The sequence below is a fragment of the Thunnus thynnus genome, chromosome 12 (assembly GCF_963924715.1).
Source record: "Thunnus thynnus chromosome 12, fThuThy2.1, whole genome shotgun sequence".
In the NCBI taxonomy this organism is placed as follows: Eukaryota; Metazoa; Chordata; class Actinopteri; order Scombriformes; family Scombridae; genus Thunnus; species Thunnus thynnus.
In genome coordinates, this window is record NC_089528.1 from 1082532 (window position 1) to 1101876 (window position 19345).

A 19345-nucleotide genomic window follows, 5' to 3' on the forward strand; every position below is an offset into this window, starting at 1 on the left:
TGCCATGTGCTCAGTCACCAGGTGACTGCAGCCATCTTGCTATTGTCTTCCCTACACACATACACACACACACACACACACTTGTATATAGGTACACTTAGCTAGATTAGTATTGTGTGTTTTGTTAAATAAATGCTTTTGGATATACATGTTGTCTGTTTTAATGTTGCACAAGAATGAGTTTTGCCAACCCCTGCTCTGTAAAGAACTCCAAATCCTTTAACCATAACTAATTACTGATATGGTGATTTTGTTTATAGTTATTAAATTAATTTTTAATCAAAGTGCCAAAGTCATATATTAGTACACTTTGAGACTGAATTGGCTATCTTTTTCCCTGAGTCCAGGGTGGTGCTCCGTTATTATTAAATCTTATTAATAATTTTATTGATTTTAATAATTAACGATTATCTTCGATAATTATCTTCGATAATCGTTAATTATTGCTGAAAGCCAAACTCTTGGCCACGGCCCAACACATACATAAAACAGCTATGTACATTGAAAACACATGCAAGCGGGAGAGTGTGTGTGTGTGTGTTTGTGTGTGTGTACGTGTGGGCGGCAAGATGGCAACGTGATCTGGCACTCTCATCGCACGAGAGTTTAGATGCAGATGTGACTATGGGAGGAAGTCACGTCACACGAGAACCAAATGGCGGAAGTGACCGCGGTGTCTTGGTTAGAACAATAGCCAGATGGCAGATAAGGAGGGCAGAGTGGCGCTGTGTCCCATGTTATCTGACCGTCAGATGTGTAAGAAGATGTCTGTGCATGTGTATGTGCGCATGTGTGTGGGTTAGTAATGAGAGGGAAGAGAGAGGAAGGAAACCGGAGTGGAGAGAAGCACTTACTTTGTCCACAGAGAGTGCGCATATGGACGGCAGTCTGTGATGCACGTTGTCTGATTTCCGATTGATAAAGCAACTTAATTTCTCTCTCACAGTGGCACAAACACAGCAATCCTGAGTGGGACAAACACAAACAGTCTAGCGTGGTAAACACAACGACAAACAGGCAGCGAACTTTAAATACTCCTCAAAGTAAAGCAGCACAAAGGGACTCGGCGGTTCGTCAATTAACAAAACAAAAACAACAGCACTGAATCTGAAAATAACATACAATATAACCTACCTCTGCCTAGTCTTAAGTCTCTTACTTGGTCGCTTCAGAAAGCAAGCAGGGTCAAATTTAAAGGTGGGGGCTTTGAATTTGAAATTTTCTAGGGGTGCCCTCGAGCCATTTTAACACATCCATACCCAAGGCCCATGAAATATTACATTTTTCACGACTTTTGACGCATGTGCAAAGTTTCGTAAATTTTCGAGCACGTTTAGCCCCTCAAAATTGTGTTTCTTTTGGAAGAAGAATAATAGAGAATCAAAGCTGCAAGCAGCAATGATTGGGCCCTCGCACCCTTATGCACATGGAGGCGCGGCGCAGTCAAAGGGCTTTTATTGCAGGCATGCAGATATGTTCAGGACGGGGCTCTTATCAAACATTGCACGTAGGAGTTAAATATTATATAAATATATATAAACACGCACTAATTATACATCTGGTTGCTACATATCAACTGTAGACCACACCTTGTAAATTCCACGTGAATCAGATGATGTTTGTTATATAAGGCTTACTTGTTGACAGTAGGTGGCGCTATGACTATGACCTGATATTTACATGTAGTCTTTTCAAGCATGTGAAATTTGGGGCAGATTGGACAAAGTCTTGTGGAGTTACAACAACTTCCTGTTTCATCGAATCACCACATCAAGGGCATTCAATTAAAACTCAAGATTTTGATAACTTTTCATCACAAATGTGTTAAGTTGCCACTAACCAAATTTGAAGTCACTCGGGTGAAATTTGTAGGAAGAGTTCGTTAAAATACAACGCCTGCAAAGGGCAAAAACTGCGCAAAAATTACACAATTTATTGAAAATGGCCAACTTCCTGTTGGACTTAGGGTGTGGCTCAAAGCTTTTTTGTGTGTCTGAACATGATATATGTGCCTACCAAGTTTTGTTCATCTACATCAAATTTCAAGGTGGGGGCTTTTAATTTGAAATTTTGTCAAATCACCAAATTTCATGAACATCAAAGAAACTTTTTCAAAAATGGACCTGCATTTGGGGGTGCTATGGAGCCCACTGGACACGTCCATGCCCAATTACTATTCCCCCTACTTCTGATGCATGTGCAAAGTTTCATGAGTTTTTGAGCACATTTAGCCCATCAAAAATGCATTTCATTGTGGATAAAAAAGAATAATAATAATTAAAGCTGCAAGTAGCGATGATCGGGCCTCGCACTTCCGTGCACTTTGGGCTGCGGCGCAATCGAAGGGCTTCTGTCACGGGCATGTAGATGTCTTCAGACCCGGGCTGTTTTCAGACATTGCAAGAAGGAGATAAACATCACTTCCTTTGTCCACTATTTTGCCTGCTGCTGGGGCTGCTTCATTGAAATTTTGTAGGTGGCGCTATTGAGCCAGTTTGCCTCAGTGACTGCATATTGGCATGCAGATGTGTTCAGGCCTGGGAGTTTGGTGCAGATTGGAGCATTTACACTAAAGTTATAGCAATTTCCTGTGTCATGGCGAAACATCAAAATTCAACGCCACATCTAGGCCACATGCTTCAATGATAGCTGAATCTTTTAATAACTGTTGATCACAAACTAGTCTAGATGATACACATTGTTTTGAAGTCGTTATGATGAATTCTGTAGGAGGAGTTCGTTAAAATACAAGGCATGCAAAATCACCAAAATTGACCACTAAATTCACAATGGCCGACTTCCTGTTGGGTTTAAGCTATGGGTCCAGGGGACTTTTTTGTGTGCCCTGGCATGATACATGTGTGTACCAATTTTCGTACATGTAGGTTTAACGTGGCGCAGGGCTGCTTCATTAAAATATTGTAGGGGGCGCTGTCAAGTCATTCTGCCACACCCATGCCCACCACCTGTACAATATTACAGACTTTAAGACCCGTCATATGTGTGCAAAGTTTTGTGAGTTTTCAAGCGTGTCTCGCCCCTGAAATACAGCTTTGCACTTTGTGGCGAAGAATGTGTCACCATGGCAACGGCATTTGATTATGGGTCATGAGCTGCAGAATGTAGCCATGGCCATTTCAATTTTCATGGCAAAGGATCAAAATTCAACACCCAGCCACACCCCCCTGGGAATGTCAAAAACTCACCGTTTTGAGAACTTTTCATCTCCAAGGTCTGAAGATGATACTGACTGAATTTGAAGTTGCTGAGGTCAAACCTCTAGGAGGAGTTCGTATGCGGGCTGGAAATGGCAAAATCGGCATCAAAATCACAACTTCAATCCAAAATGGCTGACCTCCTGTTGGACTTAGGTTATGGCTCCAAGAGACTTTTTGGTGCGTCTGGTCATGATACATGTGTATACTGAATTTCATTCTTCTACGACAATTTGTATTGAGGGGCTCAATTTTCTTAATTTTCTAAGGGGTGCTATTGAATCATTTTGCCACGCCCATGTTTGGGACCGATAAAATATTAAATTTTTCACCACTTCTGATGTATGTGCAAAGTTTAACAACTTTTCGTGCACGTTTAGGCCCTCAAAAATGCAGCAACGATCGGGCCCTCTCACCCCTGCGCACATCGGGGTGCAGCGCAGTCAAAGGATTCATCAAACATTGCATGAAAGAGTTAAATATCATTTCCTGTGTCCACTATGTGGTGCTAGAGAACACCTATTAAGTATACATCATGTTACTGTTTATGAACTGTAGACCACACCTTGAAAATATCATGTGAATCAGATGATGTTTGTCATACAAGGCTGACTTCCTGTTGTCAGAAGGTGGCACTATGACTATGCTTCAATATTGACATTTAGATGTGTTCAGGACAGGATTTTTATCAAGCATGAGAAATTTGGTGTGTGACAGGTGTGCCAGGTTTCGCAAGTTTCCAAGCATCCCTAGCCCCTAAAAAACAGCTTCGAGTTTCATGGCGAATAATGTGTCACCATGGCAACAGCTTTTGATTATATCTCAAAAGCTTGACTATTTAGCATCATCAAGGTCTTACAACTTAGCTGACCAAATATAAGGTTGATCTGGTCAACCTGCTAGCATAGGTCATGAAAATACAGCACTTTAATTTCCTGTTGTCAGTAGGTGGCGCTATGAGTATGAGTCAATATTGACATGCAGATGTGTTCAGACCTGGACTCTTCTCAAGCATGAGAGATTTGGGGTAGATTGGATGATGTACAATTACCTCTTCCATGGCGAAACATCAAAATTTGCCACATCACCACAGCAACAGCGTTCCGCAAAAACTATATGTCCCACTAATTATACATAATTTTGCTGTATATCATGTGGAGACCACATCATGTAAATTTCATGTAAATCGGATGATGTTTGTCAATCAATCAATCAATTTTTATTTATATAGCCCCAAATTGCAACAAAAGTCATCTCAGGACACTTTTCACATAGAGCAGGTCAAGACCCTACTCTTTAATTTACAGAAGCATTTACAGGAAGCCAGTGAAGCGAAGCTAAAATGGGAGAAATGTGATCTCTTTTCCTAGTTTTAGTCAGTACACATGCAGCTGCATTCTGGACCAGCTGGAGTCTTTAGAGACTTGTTAGAGCAGCCTGATAATAAGGAATTGCAATAATCCAGCCTAGAAGTAACAAATGCGTGGACTAGTTTTTCTGCATCTTTTTGGGACAGGATGTGCCTGATTTTTGTGATATTACGTAAGTGAAAAAAGGCATTCTTTGAAATTTGATTTATGTGGGAGTTAAAGGACATATCCTGATCAAAGATAACTCCCAGATTCCTTACAGTGGTGCTGGAGGCCAGGGTAATGCCATCCAGAGTAGCTATATCATTAGATAATGTGTTTCTAAGGTGTTTAGGGCCAAGCACAATAACTTCAGTTTTATCTGAGTTTAGTAGTAGAAAATTGCAGGTCATCCAGGTCTTTATGTCCTTAAGGCATGCTTGGAGTTTGTTTAACTGATTGGTTTATTATCAGTTGGTTTATTATTAATTTATGGAGTGTTTCCTAATAATATTACCTAAAGGAAGCATATACAAGGTGAATAGAATTGGTCCAAGTACAGAACCTTGTGGAACTCCGTGCCTTCACGGACGATTCATCATTAACATGTACAAACTGAAATCGGTCTGATAAGTAGGCCTGAAACCAGCTTAATGCAGTTCCTTTAATGCCAATTAAAAGTTCCAGTCTCTGCAAAAGGATTTGATGGTCAATTGTGTCGAATGCGGCACTAAGATCTAACAGGACAAGTATGGGCCCCTGGCACTTTTGTGCTCGGACCCTGATGATAATAATAATAATAATAATAATAATAATAATAATAATCTTTACAAAAACAATATGTTCCTCACACTGTCAGTGCCAGGGACTGTTGGACCCCTGGCACTTTAGTGCTTGGCCCCTAATAATAATGATCCCTTCAAGAACAATAGGTTCCTCGCATTTTCATAAATGGCGCTGATATCCTGTTATCAGTAGGTGGCACTATAACTATGACTCAATATTGACATGTAGATCTGTTCAGGCCTGGACTCTTATCAAACATGAGAAATTTGGTGCAGATTGGAAAATGTCAAGCGAGTTACAACAACTTTCTGTTTAATGCCCCAAACATGTTTTGGGCAAAATTGTCCGGCACACCACACCAAGGGTGGCAAAATAGATTCAAAATGGATGACCATTTTCATAATGCCCATTGAAGAATGGTGTTCCTCAGCCTTGGCATTGATTCTACATGTCTCCAGAACTCTTCTGGAGGGATGAACACCATTCTTCAAAAGACCATCATCAAAACACCAGATGATCCTTCATTTGGTGTTTTGATGATGGCGGTGGAGAGTACCATCTAACACGTCAGTCCAAAATCTCCCCTAGGTGTTCAACTCATCAAACCATTGAGTGACCCCTTGTGCCCTATGAATTGGAGCATTGTCATCCTGGAAGAGACCACTCCCATCAGGATAGAAATGTTTCATCATAGGATAAAGGTGATCACTCAGAACAACTACTTTTCATAACTGTTACATCCAACAATGAGGGAGTCATCAGAGAACTTTTGGAAGTGGCAGGTTCCTGAGTTGAATTGGAAAACTGAGGTGTAGAATGTGAACCAAAATGTTGCTAGTATGGTTCCTTGGGGTGCACCAGTGCTGCCCATCACCACCTCCGAGTGGCAGCTAAGGGTTGGGGAGCTCTTCCTTGTCACTTGCCATAAACTCCCTCTTCTTTCTGTTGAGAAAGTTCTTGTCTTTGTTTGTCCATGGTTTATTGTTGGGGAAACAGCGGACCTTTGTTGGTACAACGCTCTTCTCACAGAAGCAAATGTAGTCAGTTACACAGTGAGAGAGACCTTTAATGTCCTCACCACAGTCCTCCAGAAACAGATCCCAGTCTGTAACATGGAAACATTCCTGCAGGGCCTCCACAGCATCCTTAGACACAACCTTAACACACCTTTTGGTATATAAAGTTAAATAATATAAAAATAATTATATAAAGTTAGTTTGGTATTATAAAGTTGTGGTCTGATCCATCCAGTGGGGGGAGGGCAGTGGAGCTGTATGCCCCCTTCATGTTGGCATAAAGGAGGTGCAGGACCTTTATAATCCCTTGTTGCACAGTCCACATATTGCTTGAAGTTGGTCAGGAGTCCAGAAAGAGAGACATGATTGAAGTCACCACTGATTATTATGAGGGCGCTGGGATGTTTGGTCTGAAGTGCCACGATGACTGAGTGGATGACATCACACATGCTCTGTGCTGCAGCTGACAGTAGAATTTACACAACAATGGCGTGTGAGAACTCCTGTGGCAGCTAGTACGGTCTCAGTCCCACTGCCATCAGCTTGATGTCGAGAATGCAGATGCGTTCCTTCACTGTTAGCAAAGACAGTGAGACCACCTCCTCTCTTCTTATGTCTTTGTTTTCCCCTGTCTGCCCGCACTAGTGTGAAGCTGGCTAGTTCAGTGGAGCAGTCCAGTATATTCCCATTCAGCCATGCCTCAGTGAACCAGAGCAGACTGCACTCCTTGTACTCCCCCTGACTGTTCACTAAAGCATGTCTGCCTACAGAGCTCTAGCTCTACACCAGCATTCCAGTAGCTCATCATGGGTGTATTTAATCATCGTCTCTATGTAACTTCTTAGGATAGAACACTTAGCAAGAACTTACCCACGTGGCTTCAAATGCACCAGGTGAAATTTACAAATAAACCTCCAATTCTGCAGAAATTCACAGCGTTTCTGGTAGAGGAAATAGGAAGAAAAAGTCAAAACTAGGGTGAAAAAGAAGGGGTTGCTGCAACAGGCTGCCGCCAGGTCAGTGCCATCTTGGTAATGGGCAAGACTCCGAGGTATATTTCACATATCAGTTGCCACACCAGGTAGAGCTATCACAACACTAGCTAACTGTTGCCTCAGAATGTGCCTCGCACACAGAGCTGCTAGTAGCATTAATAAGGCTGATAAGAGACGGCAGAGAGGCATCATTGTGCTACTCAGAGAACTATGGTTATACAAATAACCCAAAGATTTATTCCTCTTCTGTGGCGGTAAACAAAACACATGGGCCCACTAATAACTAATTGTACTATATTCAGAGCTTTACAAGATATTCAGGACTGACAACAGTAAAGCTAACCATAATAAATGGCAGGGCTATGGCTAAGTACTGACACTCCCCCACACACTGGAGAGCCTCTCGTAGTAGAGTTGCTAGCTCAGCTTACAATGCAGATACCACACAGTAACTTTTACAAAGGGCCATGAATTTGCTTCTAGTGACTGTCAAAGCTCCAGCGGACTCTCTGTGTTTCCAGCATGGACACAGAGAGTCTGACAGCAGATGCTCATGGTTGGTTAGCTCAGACTATCTGCTAGTGCTAGCATAATCCAAAATGCAAATCCAAAGTGCCAATTCATTTGTGAGTTCAATACATATCAGGTCTGTACCATGGATGTATAAGAACTGGATACTGAACTTAAGGATGGTGCATATTCTGTGAAATGAGAATTGCTCACCTGGTGCATGAGCCAAAAAAGTTTTTAGCTTCCGGGTTTACTTCCGGGGATATGTGGCTCACTGAATATGTGCAGTAGTGTTTCTCCCGCTGGCCTGCCCGCGAGTTCCCACATGGCCCATAGACTGCATTGGGATGACGGATTAAAATCACTTTTATAGGCTCAAGGAAAGTTTAACAAATATAAAACCTTCATGGATCAAAAATTCTCAATAGAAAGAGTCATAACTGACCTTATTTGCATTTGGCGGTGTCCTGTCAACAGTTTTACTGACAAATGCTTTTTGGGCCACAGGGGATTTTTTTCATTGCAATGCCACGAGTGGCCGCTGGGCAAAATTTGCAGCAGGGCTGAGCGGTGGCTCCGTATCCAGGTCTTATAATATGTCCATGGTCTGTACTGGTAAGTTGTGCCTCCAAGAAGTAGCCATATACTCACAATCTAAAGTCTGACACTAACAAAAGGCCTCACTTTCTCTCCCATTCTTTGTTTTATATGTCACCAGACTAGCTTCCAGCAATAAAAATAGAAGCATTACAACCTTAAACTGTGTTAAAAACTAACTTGAGTACTGTGTGATAATGTTTAGCTTGCTTTAAGCAGTGCAGATTTTGACTGACTGACACGTTTGTCCCTCTGGATTTACCATAGCTGTATGCACTCAACTTGCTGCTGTGCTGAGACCGTTTAGTACTAGCGGTACACTATAACAGGCCTGTAATTAAGTCATTTTTAGGGCAAGGCTACTTTGGCCTTTGATAAATACAAATTTATTGGGGCATCACGGCCAAAATGTAGGGCACCAAAGCCAAAACCAATGGTGCAATAACAATAAGTGAAAATTACATTGTATGAAGACAAAACAGTATACAATCAACAATTAGTAGACAGTGTACTGAAAAACAGCACTGAGTTTATAAAGACTGTACACTGAATGTTTGACTTTTCCACAAAATGCTGTCTGAAAAAACGTGAACAATTCATTATATTAATTGTTATTGTTATATTTTAATGATGAAGTCTATAAATGGGTAACGGTGATCAAAATTAATCTGAACAAGTTTCAAAACTTGTGCAACTATTAGCATTTGAGTCTGAGATCGCGCATGCATGTGTGTGTCTGTTGACATTGCATTGCGCTGAAAAAGTAGCAACCCATCAGGTCTCACAGCAAGTTATAAACGCTATGTACATTTGTAGTTAGCAATATCCTGGTTTGGATGTCAACAGTTAACTGTGAGAATATTTTGACGGGTTACACGTCGGTCTACAGGTTAATTTGCGCACACACTCCACTAACGGCTTGTTAACAACATCAGATCTTCTTTTTCAATGGATGAAGTCCCAATGTGAAACTGCCTTCAACATGGAGTTTTGAATTATGGGTTGTTTGGAGCATTAATGTTGCTAGGCTAGCGAGTGTCATAAAGTTTGTCTATAGTGAGTGTGTTAGAGTCAATCAGCACTAAAAGTGTTTTGTTAGTCTAGTTTAATCTGCAGCAGTTTCTGAAGGATCGTATAACATGTTTTTTGCCACGGAGGAAATAAATTCATGACGAGTGAAAAGGAGTCCAAAGTGTCTTCCAACGTCTCTACTGTAGAAACGGATTACATCAAGCTGCCAGATGAGTTATCACTGTCATAGACAGGTGACACAGGCAGTCTACTACGTTAACTGCCAGAGAAAATAATTTTTGACTGCTTCCGAGGCCGGTTAGGAGAGTGTGTGACCGTACTTTAAAACACAACGTGTATTAATACACTGTACAATGATTAGCTGCCTGTGCTTATCACATAATTTTAATTGTTAGCTAATGTAAGCTAGCAGGCTAGCTGTTAATGTGTACGTTAACGTTACACATATATTTGCGGGAGAAATCTTGCGCTACTGTTGATGCTCAGCGTGATGACGCTGGGAAACGTTCAGTCTGTTAATTTGCTTTGTCACGTGTAGTTTTAAATGAGGAAATGCGCAACTTTCTTTTAGGGGCACCACAGCCAGTTCAAAACATTCCAAACTGGCTGTTTGTGTAGTTAATCTTTGAAGGGCATTATGGCCACACTCCGGGGCATCCATGGCACTGGCCGTTTGGCCGTGGTATAATTCCTGCCCTGCTAAAACAAATAGAATTGGCTGTTAAGTTTTCAAGGCTTTCGAATGAGTTAGAATTAAATATAGGTCTAGGGTTGATAATTAGGCTTGAGTTGAAAATGGCTGCAACTCCACCTCCTTAGCTGGGACCTTGAGGAATGTGAGAATTAATATGACTGGATGAGTGGATTAATTTAGGCTGACATATTCTTCATGATACAGCCAGGTTTCAGTAAGACAAAATAAATTAATATAATAATCTGAGATTAGATGATTTACAAATACGGCTTTAGGTGACAGAGATCCAATGTTTAAGAGTCCACATTTAATTCTCCCCTTTTTTGTTGTACTATTGCAGTGGTGGTGTTAATTTTTATTTGATTTTTATGAATGAATCGTCTTCTATTTACTTTGGATTTAATTGATTTAAGTGGTTGGGGGACTGACACAGTTTCTATGTGGTTTTGGGTGAGTAACTGCTCTAATGGAAGCACAAAGAAGCGTGGTAGGACTGCAGCTCTGCCTCCTGTTCTCAACTTTGAGTTTTCATGGTTTTGGTCTACTAATAAAGTGGGAAGTATGCCATCTCTCCTAATCAGACCAGGTCTTCCCCAGAAAGTCCGCCAATTGTCTATGAAGCCCATGTCGTTTTCCCTACTGCTGATACCAGTACCTGCACTCGTACAGACTCACTGCCCTAGACACATCCCATACATGCTGATCTACTACCTGTATGCCAAAGAATACTGAACACCAACTGAGGCTCAGGGGCTCACCAGATTCGTTCATGTGCCAGAATCAGACACAGTTTGTTAGCCTTTTAGCCTGGTAGTAGACTCAGTACTTGTTAGCCTGTTAGCTTGTTAGCCTTTGGAGAGTAGACTCAGTGGTTGTTAGCTTGTTAGCCTGGATTCAGTAGACTCAGGCCCTGTTTACACCTGGTATTAATATACGTCTCGGGTGATCTGATCACAAGTGGACCGCTTTAAGTGTGTCTGTTTACACCTGGCATTAACATGCGTCTCCACATGCATCCTGAGTGACCACATGTGATCGGATCTCACGTCCCCGCTCTATATGCAAATAAACACAGACATCATTTCCGTTTTCAAAGACCAAATTTGTTCGTTATTCGTCTAAAGCTGTGTTCAACTTGTTTGATAACAGGATAGATATTCAGGATATATATAAATATTCCATGTCGGGAGATAGAGAGAGAGAGAGAGATGCAGCGATCTCCCCACAGCTGCATTTCTCCATTATTTAAATCTCCGACGTGCCGACAGGATCAGTCAGGATATAATGTTAATTAATGTTCTGTGTTCTTCTACACATCCAATAGGTCAGCTTTTTCATACACAGTCCAGGTTCATACAGTGAAACTATTTGGAATAAAGCAGTCGTCCTCCTGATTGTGCTCCATTATGATGAGCAGCACAGCGAAACTAAAAATCAATATCAGTTTGACAGGACAGAGGAAACTATCCAGCAAGGTTTAGCTTCTGAAATATTTTTTTAGACAGACAAGCGAAAAATTAATAGTTAAATTTCTATTCTAATTTTCGATATGAGGAGGGAAACCGGTCAGGGGATCGGGAAAAACAGGAAAAAATGGGAGGTGGATTACATTTTTAATTCACATGAAAAACAAAATAATTTGTTTATCCTGTTATCAAACAAGTTGAGCAGCTTTGGACAGAGGGTCCTGTGCCTAGTACGCCCGAAAATTGAGGACGTCAGTTGAGTAGGCGGTCCTTCAATGTGGCCCAGGAGGCATAGTGTTTACACCACTAAATGAATATGACCACATGCAGCTTAGACTACCTCCGAATGTGGTCTGGGTGATCAGATCTCAATCCATCCTCAGTGTGTCTTGGGTGCGTTTACACCTGTTTTTAGAGCTGACCACTTATGATTGGATCACCCAAGAAGGATTTTAATACCAGGTGTAAACAGGGCCTCAGTGCTTGTTAGCCTGTTAGCTTCTTAACCTGTAGAGTATTTGTTAGCTTGTGGACACTTCATTGCTTGCGGACTTTGCCATTTGGTTGATACGATAGTTAATTAATAATTATTTTGTTTTTTGATTGAAATGTCTTTTCTCCAGGTCATTTCTTATTTTGTCATTATGCAAATATGAGCCCATATTTTTCTTTATACACACATTTATATATGCATATATAGATATATATGTATGTATATGTATGTGTGTGTGTTTGTGTGTATATGTATATGTATTCTTTGTAATGTATGTGTGTGTGTGTGTGTGTCTCCTGCAAGCTATTCCTGCTATTGTTGCTGGGTGCATGATGTCACAGCCTAACTCTAACCCAATTGGTTGTTTCTTTTTCTCTATTTCAGATAGTGTGGCAAGCTGAAATGAGAGCTGAAGCGAGGGTGGAGAAGCAGTGCGGGTTGATCTTTCCTTTCCCCACATCCTCTGCTTTTCCTTCAGTCCTGTGGAAGCACTCATCCACACCACTGCACTGAAACACTCTTGTCACTCTTTTCCATTCTGTCACTGCACTGGTTCTTTAATTTTCCATCCATCTATCTTCCTCTTGCTTAGTTCAGTAGACCATCACAAACCAGAAGAGACCTCCCAGTAAATACCTCCTAGTATTATTTGACTATAGTTATCAACCCCAGCCCCTGCCCAGTGTCAGACTCAGTCTCACAGGGTCCCTCAGACGATGTGGAGGGCCAGGGGGTTTCTCTCTTTCTAGGCTTTCTCCTCTCCACCTTGTGTCTTCATGTTTTGGGGGTCCTCCAGTGCCCCCACCCTCTGTCGACCCCCCCACACCTTCTGCCACCACGGCCGGCCACCCCAATCGCCTCGTTGCCATGCCGACAGAGACACTGGCCCCAGCCCTGCCAGATAGCAAGGCCGCTGGCCCTGCAACACCCTTCAGTTCCACTGTACCCCTCCGCATCCTTAACAAGGGCCCTGACTACTTCAGAAGACAGGTACCATTTGATCCCTCTGTGCAAAGCTGTGTCTGCGTGTGTGTGTATGTGTGTGTGTGTGTGTGTGTGTGTGTGTAATGAACTGTTTACTGTATATACACATTCTCATGGAACTTGAACTGATACAATTAGGGCTGTAAATGAGTGAGAATGTTTTGAGTCTTCAGGGACTGTCTGCAGTCAGGATGAAGAACTAACTTTGTAACACTTCAGAGCTTGCATTCCTGTGATATTAAGTGTACTATGATGCAGCAAGAAAGTCAGATGATTTGACAAACACCATTTTTAAGTAGAAATTAGGTGTTTGAGCACTACACAAACCAGACTAGATAAGGATACAGAAAAGAGAGCAAAGTAAAGGTAAATAAGTAAAACTACACCATCAAATTGAATAGTTATATACTAATATAAATTAGAATAGAACAGTAAACAATAAATAGAAGAAAACTATACAATAACTTGAAATTGAATAAATTGAAAAACTATAGAATAACTTGAAAATAGAATGCTTTATACAGTATAATATTTATTTATCAATAGATAGATAGATATCTGAAATATAAAGTGAAATTAGACGGTTATATGCCTTCTCCAACCAGTCAAGTTGCACTTTACATACATGTCTGTCCAGACTCATATAATATTTGTAGTGAAGACTTTGAAGGAATTTAATAAAAGGTATTAAGTGTATTTTCCTTGTATGTGTACACATGCTTGGCCAATAAAGCTGACTCTGATAGAACACAAAGTTGTAGCCATGACAGCTCAGACATGCTTCAGATATGGATGTTGCTGCAAAGAAGCTACAAATTCTAAAACGTGCATGCTTTACACACATCTTCAACATGGCAGCACAGGTGATCTACACAATCACCACAGTTGCAAGGTGGGCATCCAAGATTAGTGTCACCAATTCAATATCCGACCAAATGAGTGAGTTATGGCATTGAATAATGACCAGCAAAGTGTTTTGCATAACATTATGATGTCACAGAAAAGTTCACCTTTGACCTTTTGGATATAAATTGTCATCACTTCATCATTTTATCTTATAAGACATTTGTGTGAAACTTGGCCAAATACCATTTTGTGAGGTCACAATGATCTTGACCTTTGACCACCAAATTCTAATCATTTCATCCTTGAGTCTAAGTGGATGTTTGTGCCAAATGTAATGAATTCCCTCCTGGAGTTCCTGACATATCATGTTCACTAGAATGAGATGGACATGAGGTCACAGTGACCTTGACCTTTGACCTTAGACCACCAAAGAAATCCCCTCAAGTGTTTCCTGAGATATCACATTCACAAAAACGGGACAGACGGACAGACAGACAATCTGAAAACATAAGACGACTCGAAGGATAATAGAATAGTTTACGATAGAATAGTAGAGTACTAATAGGATAAGTGTACTGTAGTATCGGAATGACAGAAATAACAGATATTCAATGTGAACATTGCTTGACTTTACCCATTTAGCAATGCAGCGTGTGCAGGAATATCTGTGGTTTGTTTTTAGGATAAATTATTGTTTAAATCAGGTAGTGGAGACCCTTTCAAATAGTCACAAGATAAACCAGAGGAGTTGTAAGATAATTAACAGGATAAAAAAGACATTTCTACTACACAAAATCATATATGTTTTCTGACTCGCTAAACTAGCTAAGAGAAGTTCTCTAAAAGTGGATGTGAGCAAAGAATGAGAGGAAGTGTAATAGTGAAGATATTTCACATAATTTTGAACTGTGTTTGTTTCAGGTTGAACCTAACCCAAAGCGCCTCAGTGCTGTTGAGAGACTAGAAGCTGACAAGGCAAAGTATGTCAAGAGCCAGGAGGTAATCAACGCCAAGCAAGAGCCAATCAAACCACCTGTTCTGGCCAAGCCTCCCGTAGGCCATACCCTTCTGTCCAAGATGGGCTCTGGGATTGGTGGAGGAGGAAATGGAGGGGGGATGCCTTTCAAACCGTCCAATAACAACGCCAAGTCAGACACGTGTGCAGCAAGCAGCAGCAGCAAACGGGAAAATTTAAACCTGGAGATCCTAAAAAACCTCCTGAACTCATCTTCCTCTTCAGGAGCAGGTTCTGAAGGGCTTGGGGGTGGAGCTAAGAGTGCTGTGCTGATGAGGTCATCGGGGGGCATGGCCAGGAGTTGGACACCATCAGGGTAAACTGTCACACCATGCTCAAGTCTCATGTAAATTAATCTGTGAATTGGATAAATGATTATGTACAGTACCAGTCAAAAGTTTGTGCACACTTCCTCATTCGAGTGAATGGGAAGGTGGATCCAAACGTTTGAGTGGTACTGTACATGCGATGGACAGATATTAGGGCTGCACAATTAATCAAAATATGATCACATAGTTCTGAATCATAATCTAAATTCAGGCCTCTGTGTGATTTAATTTGTATGTATAACATTGATGCCGTCAAGATCCAGTGCATCAGGATGAACGCACCTAATTTCTCCCTAAGCAGCATCACTAAATGAGTGCATGTTACTGCACATGACAAACTGTGTGGAAGTGGGGGCAGGACATAGATGTAAATAAATCTTAACAAATGTGAGAGAGTGGTGAAAAATGTGAAAGAAAAAGTTCCTTAGGAACAACAAAAATGAGTGATTGTGGAAACCTGGCAATGGGGAGGAAGAACAAATGCACTTATCCACCCCCAGTTCTGACAAAAGTGCAGTGCTTGTACTGTAAACAGTTGTGCAGTCTACTGTGTGGAACTGGAACTGATGACGACCATCAAAGGCACCTACATTACTTTGCAACCAAAATTAATATTGTGAATTCATACAACCACTTGAAATGTCAGTAGAAAATCCTCATGACCCGACAACTCAAACATCCAGCCGAGATTAAAAAGACTATGGAAGCTATGCTGTATTACCTAATGTATTGTAATGACTGGTCACCACAGCAAAACAAGTGATTAATGCTTTGGTAAAGAAATGTTACTCAATGATTTCCCACCACTGTTCTTCATGTTGTGCCACCTGCTCTAACTTCACACTAATGTTAAGTGTCCAGCAGCAGTCAAGGCAGAAATGTGGAAAATGCATCACTTATGATCAAACTGAACTATGGAATCATACATGAGCCTGATTAGGGATGCAAGCCACGTTAACAATCAATAGTTGGTTAATCATTAACAATTTATCAAATACAGTGGATTTTTTTTCATAATAAAACCACTGATGTACAGTACTGTGCAAAAGTTTTAGGCACCCTAAATGTTTAGATTCTTATCCATCATGCACTACCATCAAGGAGGTGTCTGATCGGTCCCATATTTATTCATGACATGACAATAACCCCAAGCATACAGCTAGAGTCATAAATAACTATTTTCAGCAACATGAAGAATGATGAGCCCTGCAACAGATGATATGGTATGTCCCCCACAGAGCCCTGATCTCAACATCATGGAGTCAATCTGGGATTACATGAAGAAGCACCTGAGATGGCGTAAATAATAAATCCAGAGAAGAACATTCTTTCTCCAGGATGGTTACAACAAGTTACCATTCAAGTTACCATGAAAAACTGTGTTAAAGTGTACCAAGGAGAACTGCTGCTGTTTTAAAGGAAAAGCTGCTCACAGCAAATATTGATTTCATTTAGGTTTCTGCTGTTTTCTCAACTTTGTAAGTAGTTAATTTATAGATTAAAATAATTTATAGCAATATTTTTGTAAGCATTCTCACTTTACTTTTAGTGCCTAAAACTTTTGCACAGTACTGTACTTTGTTCACCACAAGATAAATTAGGAATTTAAAAAATAGGTTAAATAAATACTAAGTTACTTGACTTATAATTTAAATAACACAAAATAAAGATTTAATTTAAATTAGCGGATTGGCACCACAAAATCCAAAGTATTAAAACTAAAATATGTAACTATTCTGCATTAAAATGTCTAAAAACAGCAAGACCTATGTTATATGTTTTGTTGAGTTGTGTACTTACATTATCCCAAATGTTTCCAACAATTTTCAAACCCAGAGGAATCAGTCATTTTAATCAAGATAATGGTCCGTTTCATTTGGTCGCCTGTCAATGGCATCATACCCCCTCTACCAAAGTGTATACGCATACAAGATAATACATCGGTGTTGTGGTTGCCCACCAGAAATGGTCATAAATTAACTTCTTCAGTTTTAAGCCACATTTTTATGATAATCTTTTTAGATTTTGGTCGTTTTTAACCGTATCTTTTCAACTGGATGAAGGATTTTAGTCATGGATGTCTGGATCCTAAGTTATCAGAGAAACGAGCTGACCAAACGTTAGCACCAGCTCGGCTAGCAGCCCCTCCCGGACATCGTCTTTCCGCTGAACAGTGTCAGAGAAACACCGATTTTTAACGTTAAACTGCTTTACTCACTGTTGTACAGTTTTATTCCCTATGTACATTTGTTTTGGAGAGGAAGAGACCTTTGCGGATAATTTGGTTCACAGTAAATACCTGCTGAACGTCTGTATCTTAAGTTATCGGAGAAACAAGCGAAGCAAATGTTACCAGACTTACTGTGTCCACCGAACAGACTTGGAGAAACACTGATTTTTAACGTGAAATGAAGCTGGACGTGCAGCTGTTTGCTGTGTTTAAACGCACAACATGTAATTTCTGCCACTGGGGGTCTCTCAGTCAAAACAACAACAGACAAATATCTCAGATAGTTGCACATATCTAACAATTCAAACGAAGTCTGACCCATTTTTCCTTTATCAAAAGTGCTGCAGCCTTCAACAGGAAACAACTTGTAACGTTATTGAATAAACATAAAACAACTTTATGCTACAGTGTTCATAAACATGACTGCCACAGCAAGCAGAGAGAGGCATGCTGCGACTTATATATTCCTTGGATGGAAAGGAGGTGCGTTCATTCGTTGTGTGGCCTTTACAGCAAACATGTGTAACTTCATCTCATTAAACAGTGTAAGTGATTTTAAATATCTTGGTGTGATACTGGATCCAAATTTGAACTTTAAGAAACATGTTAAAAAAATGGTTAAAAACCATAAGGTACAACTTTAGCAAATTTTAGACATATTAGAAACTGTCTCTCTTTGGACGCAGCCGAGATATTTATGCATGCTATGATTCTTTCCCATATGTCTTATTGCATCACATATTGGGGACAGGCTGGAGAAACAGCCATAAGACCTCTTGAGTTCTTATACAAACAAAGTCTAAAAACTGTGGACAAAAAGCCAATGCATTTGCATCACTGCAGGGTACTGGAGAAGCACAATTTACTGAGCTTTGAGAATTTTAGATTACTCTCAAATTTGTGCCTAGTTTATAAAATTTTAAATGGTTTTGCCCCTCCTCCACTGTGTGACTCTCATTAAGTTCTATTAGATCCTTCAGAATATCTTCTATACAAGATGGTACCATACCATTTTGTCACACTGCATTTGGGTAATCAGCTTTCTCTGTGAAAGCTACAACTCAGTGGAATGCCCTAACTGATGATATGAACTCAGCTCTATTCAGCAACATAACCACTGACTCTAAATTTCATCTCATAGTCTTCTCATGAACACAAATAATTTTTAATTTGACAAGCTTACATTGTTCATTTCTAGCTGACATTGTAGGTGTATGTGATGTGCTATTGTGTGTACCTTTGTATTTTGTATTGTGTGTCCTGTGTGTTTTTTTACTTTTAACTGTTTGTTATTGTGCTGTTTTATCTGTTTTAATTGTGACCTGCCTAAGGGACTGCAGATGAAAATTAGCTAAAAGCTAAAAGGTACCACCTAGTGGTGCAACTGGGCACTACAGTATATATACAGTTCATTTTCTGCATGTCCCTCGTCAGTTAATATATTTTTAAATTATTAATGGCAATTAATTGACAATCAATTAATCATTGATATCCCTAAGCATGACAGTTTGTTTTAATCAATAACGTTTTCATCATGAACGGTCTGACTGTATTTCCCTTGAGGATCACACAGGACTGAAGTAGCTCTTACCTGGTGGAGGTTGGAGGTGGAAAAATTGTTTGCTAACAACAGATCAAACATTGGGAAAACAGTCTCCCCTCATAACTGGACTAGATTGTGTTTCTTATTTTGACCAGAATCCTAACATATACCCAATTACACAGTTACAAGGAGTTATTGCACAATACCTGTGCATACACACTTGCACAAAAATGAAAATGGCTCAT

General features: G+C 40.3%; 1 protein-coding gene across 2 annotated transcripts in view; it reads left to right on the forward strand.

The window, feature by feature from the left end:
• Window positions 1-19345, forward strand: part of fam110b (family with sequence similarity 110 member B) — a 120018-nt gene that overhangs the window by 90945 nt on the left and 9728 nt on the right. For both annotated transcript variants that reach the window (XM_067604768.1, XM_067604767.1), the window contains 2 exons: window positions 12538-13143; window positions 14905-15314. In XM_067604768.1, coding sequence (XP_067460869.1) covers window positions 13021-13143; window positions 14905-15314 — 533 coding nt within the window. In that variant the 5' untranslated portion in view covers window positions 12538-13020. The remainder of the gene's footprint in view (window positions 1-12537; window positions 13144-14904; window positions 15315-19345) is intronic.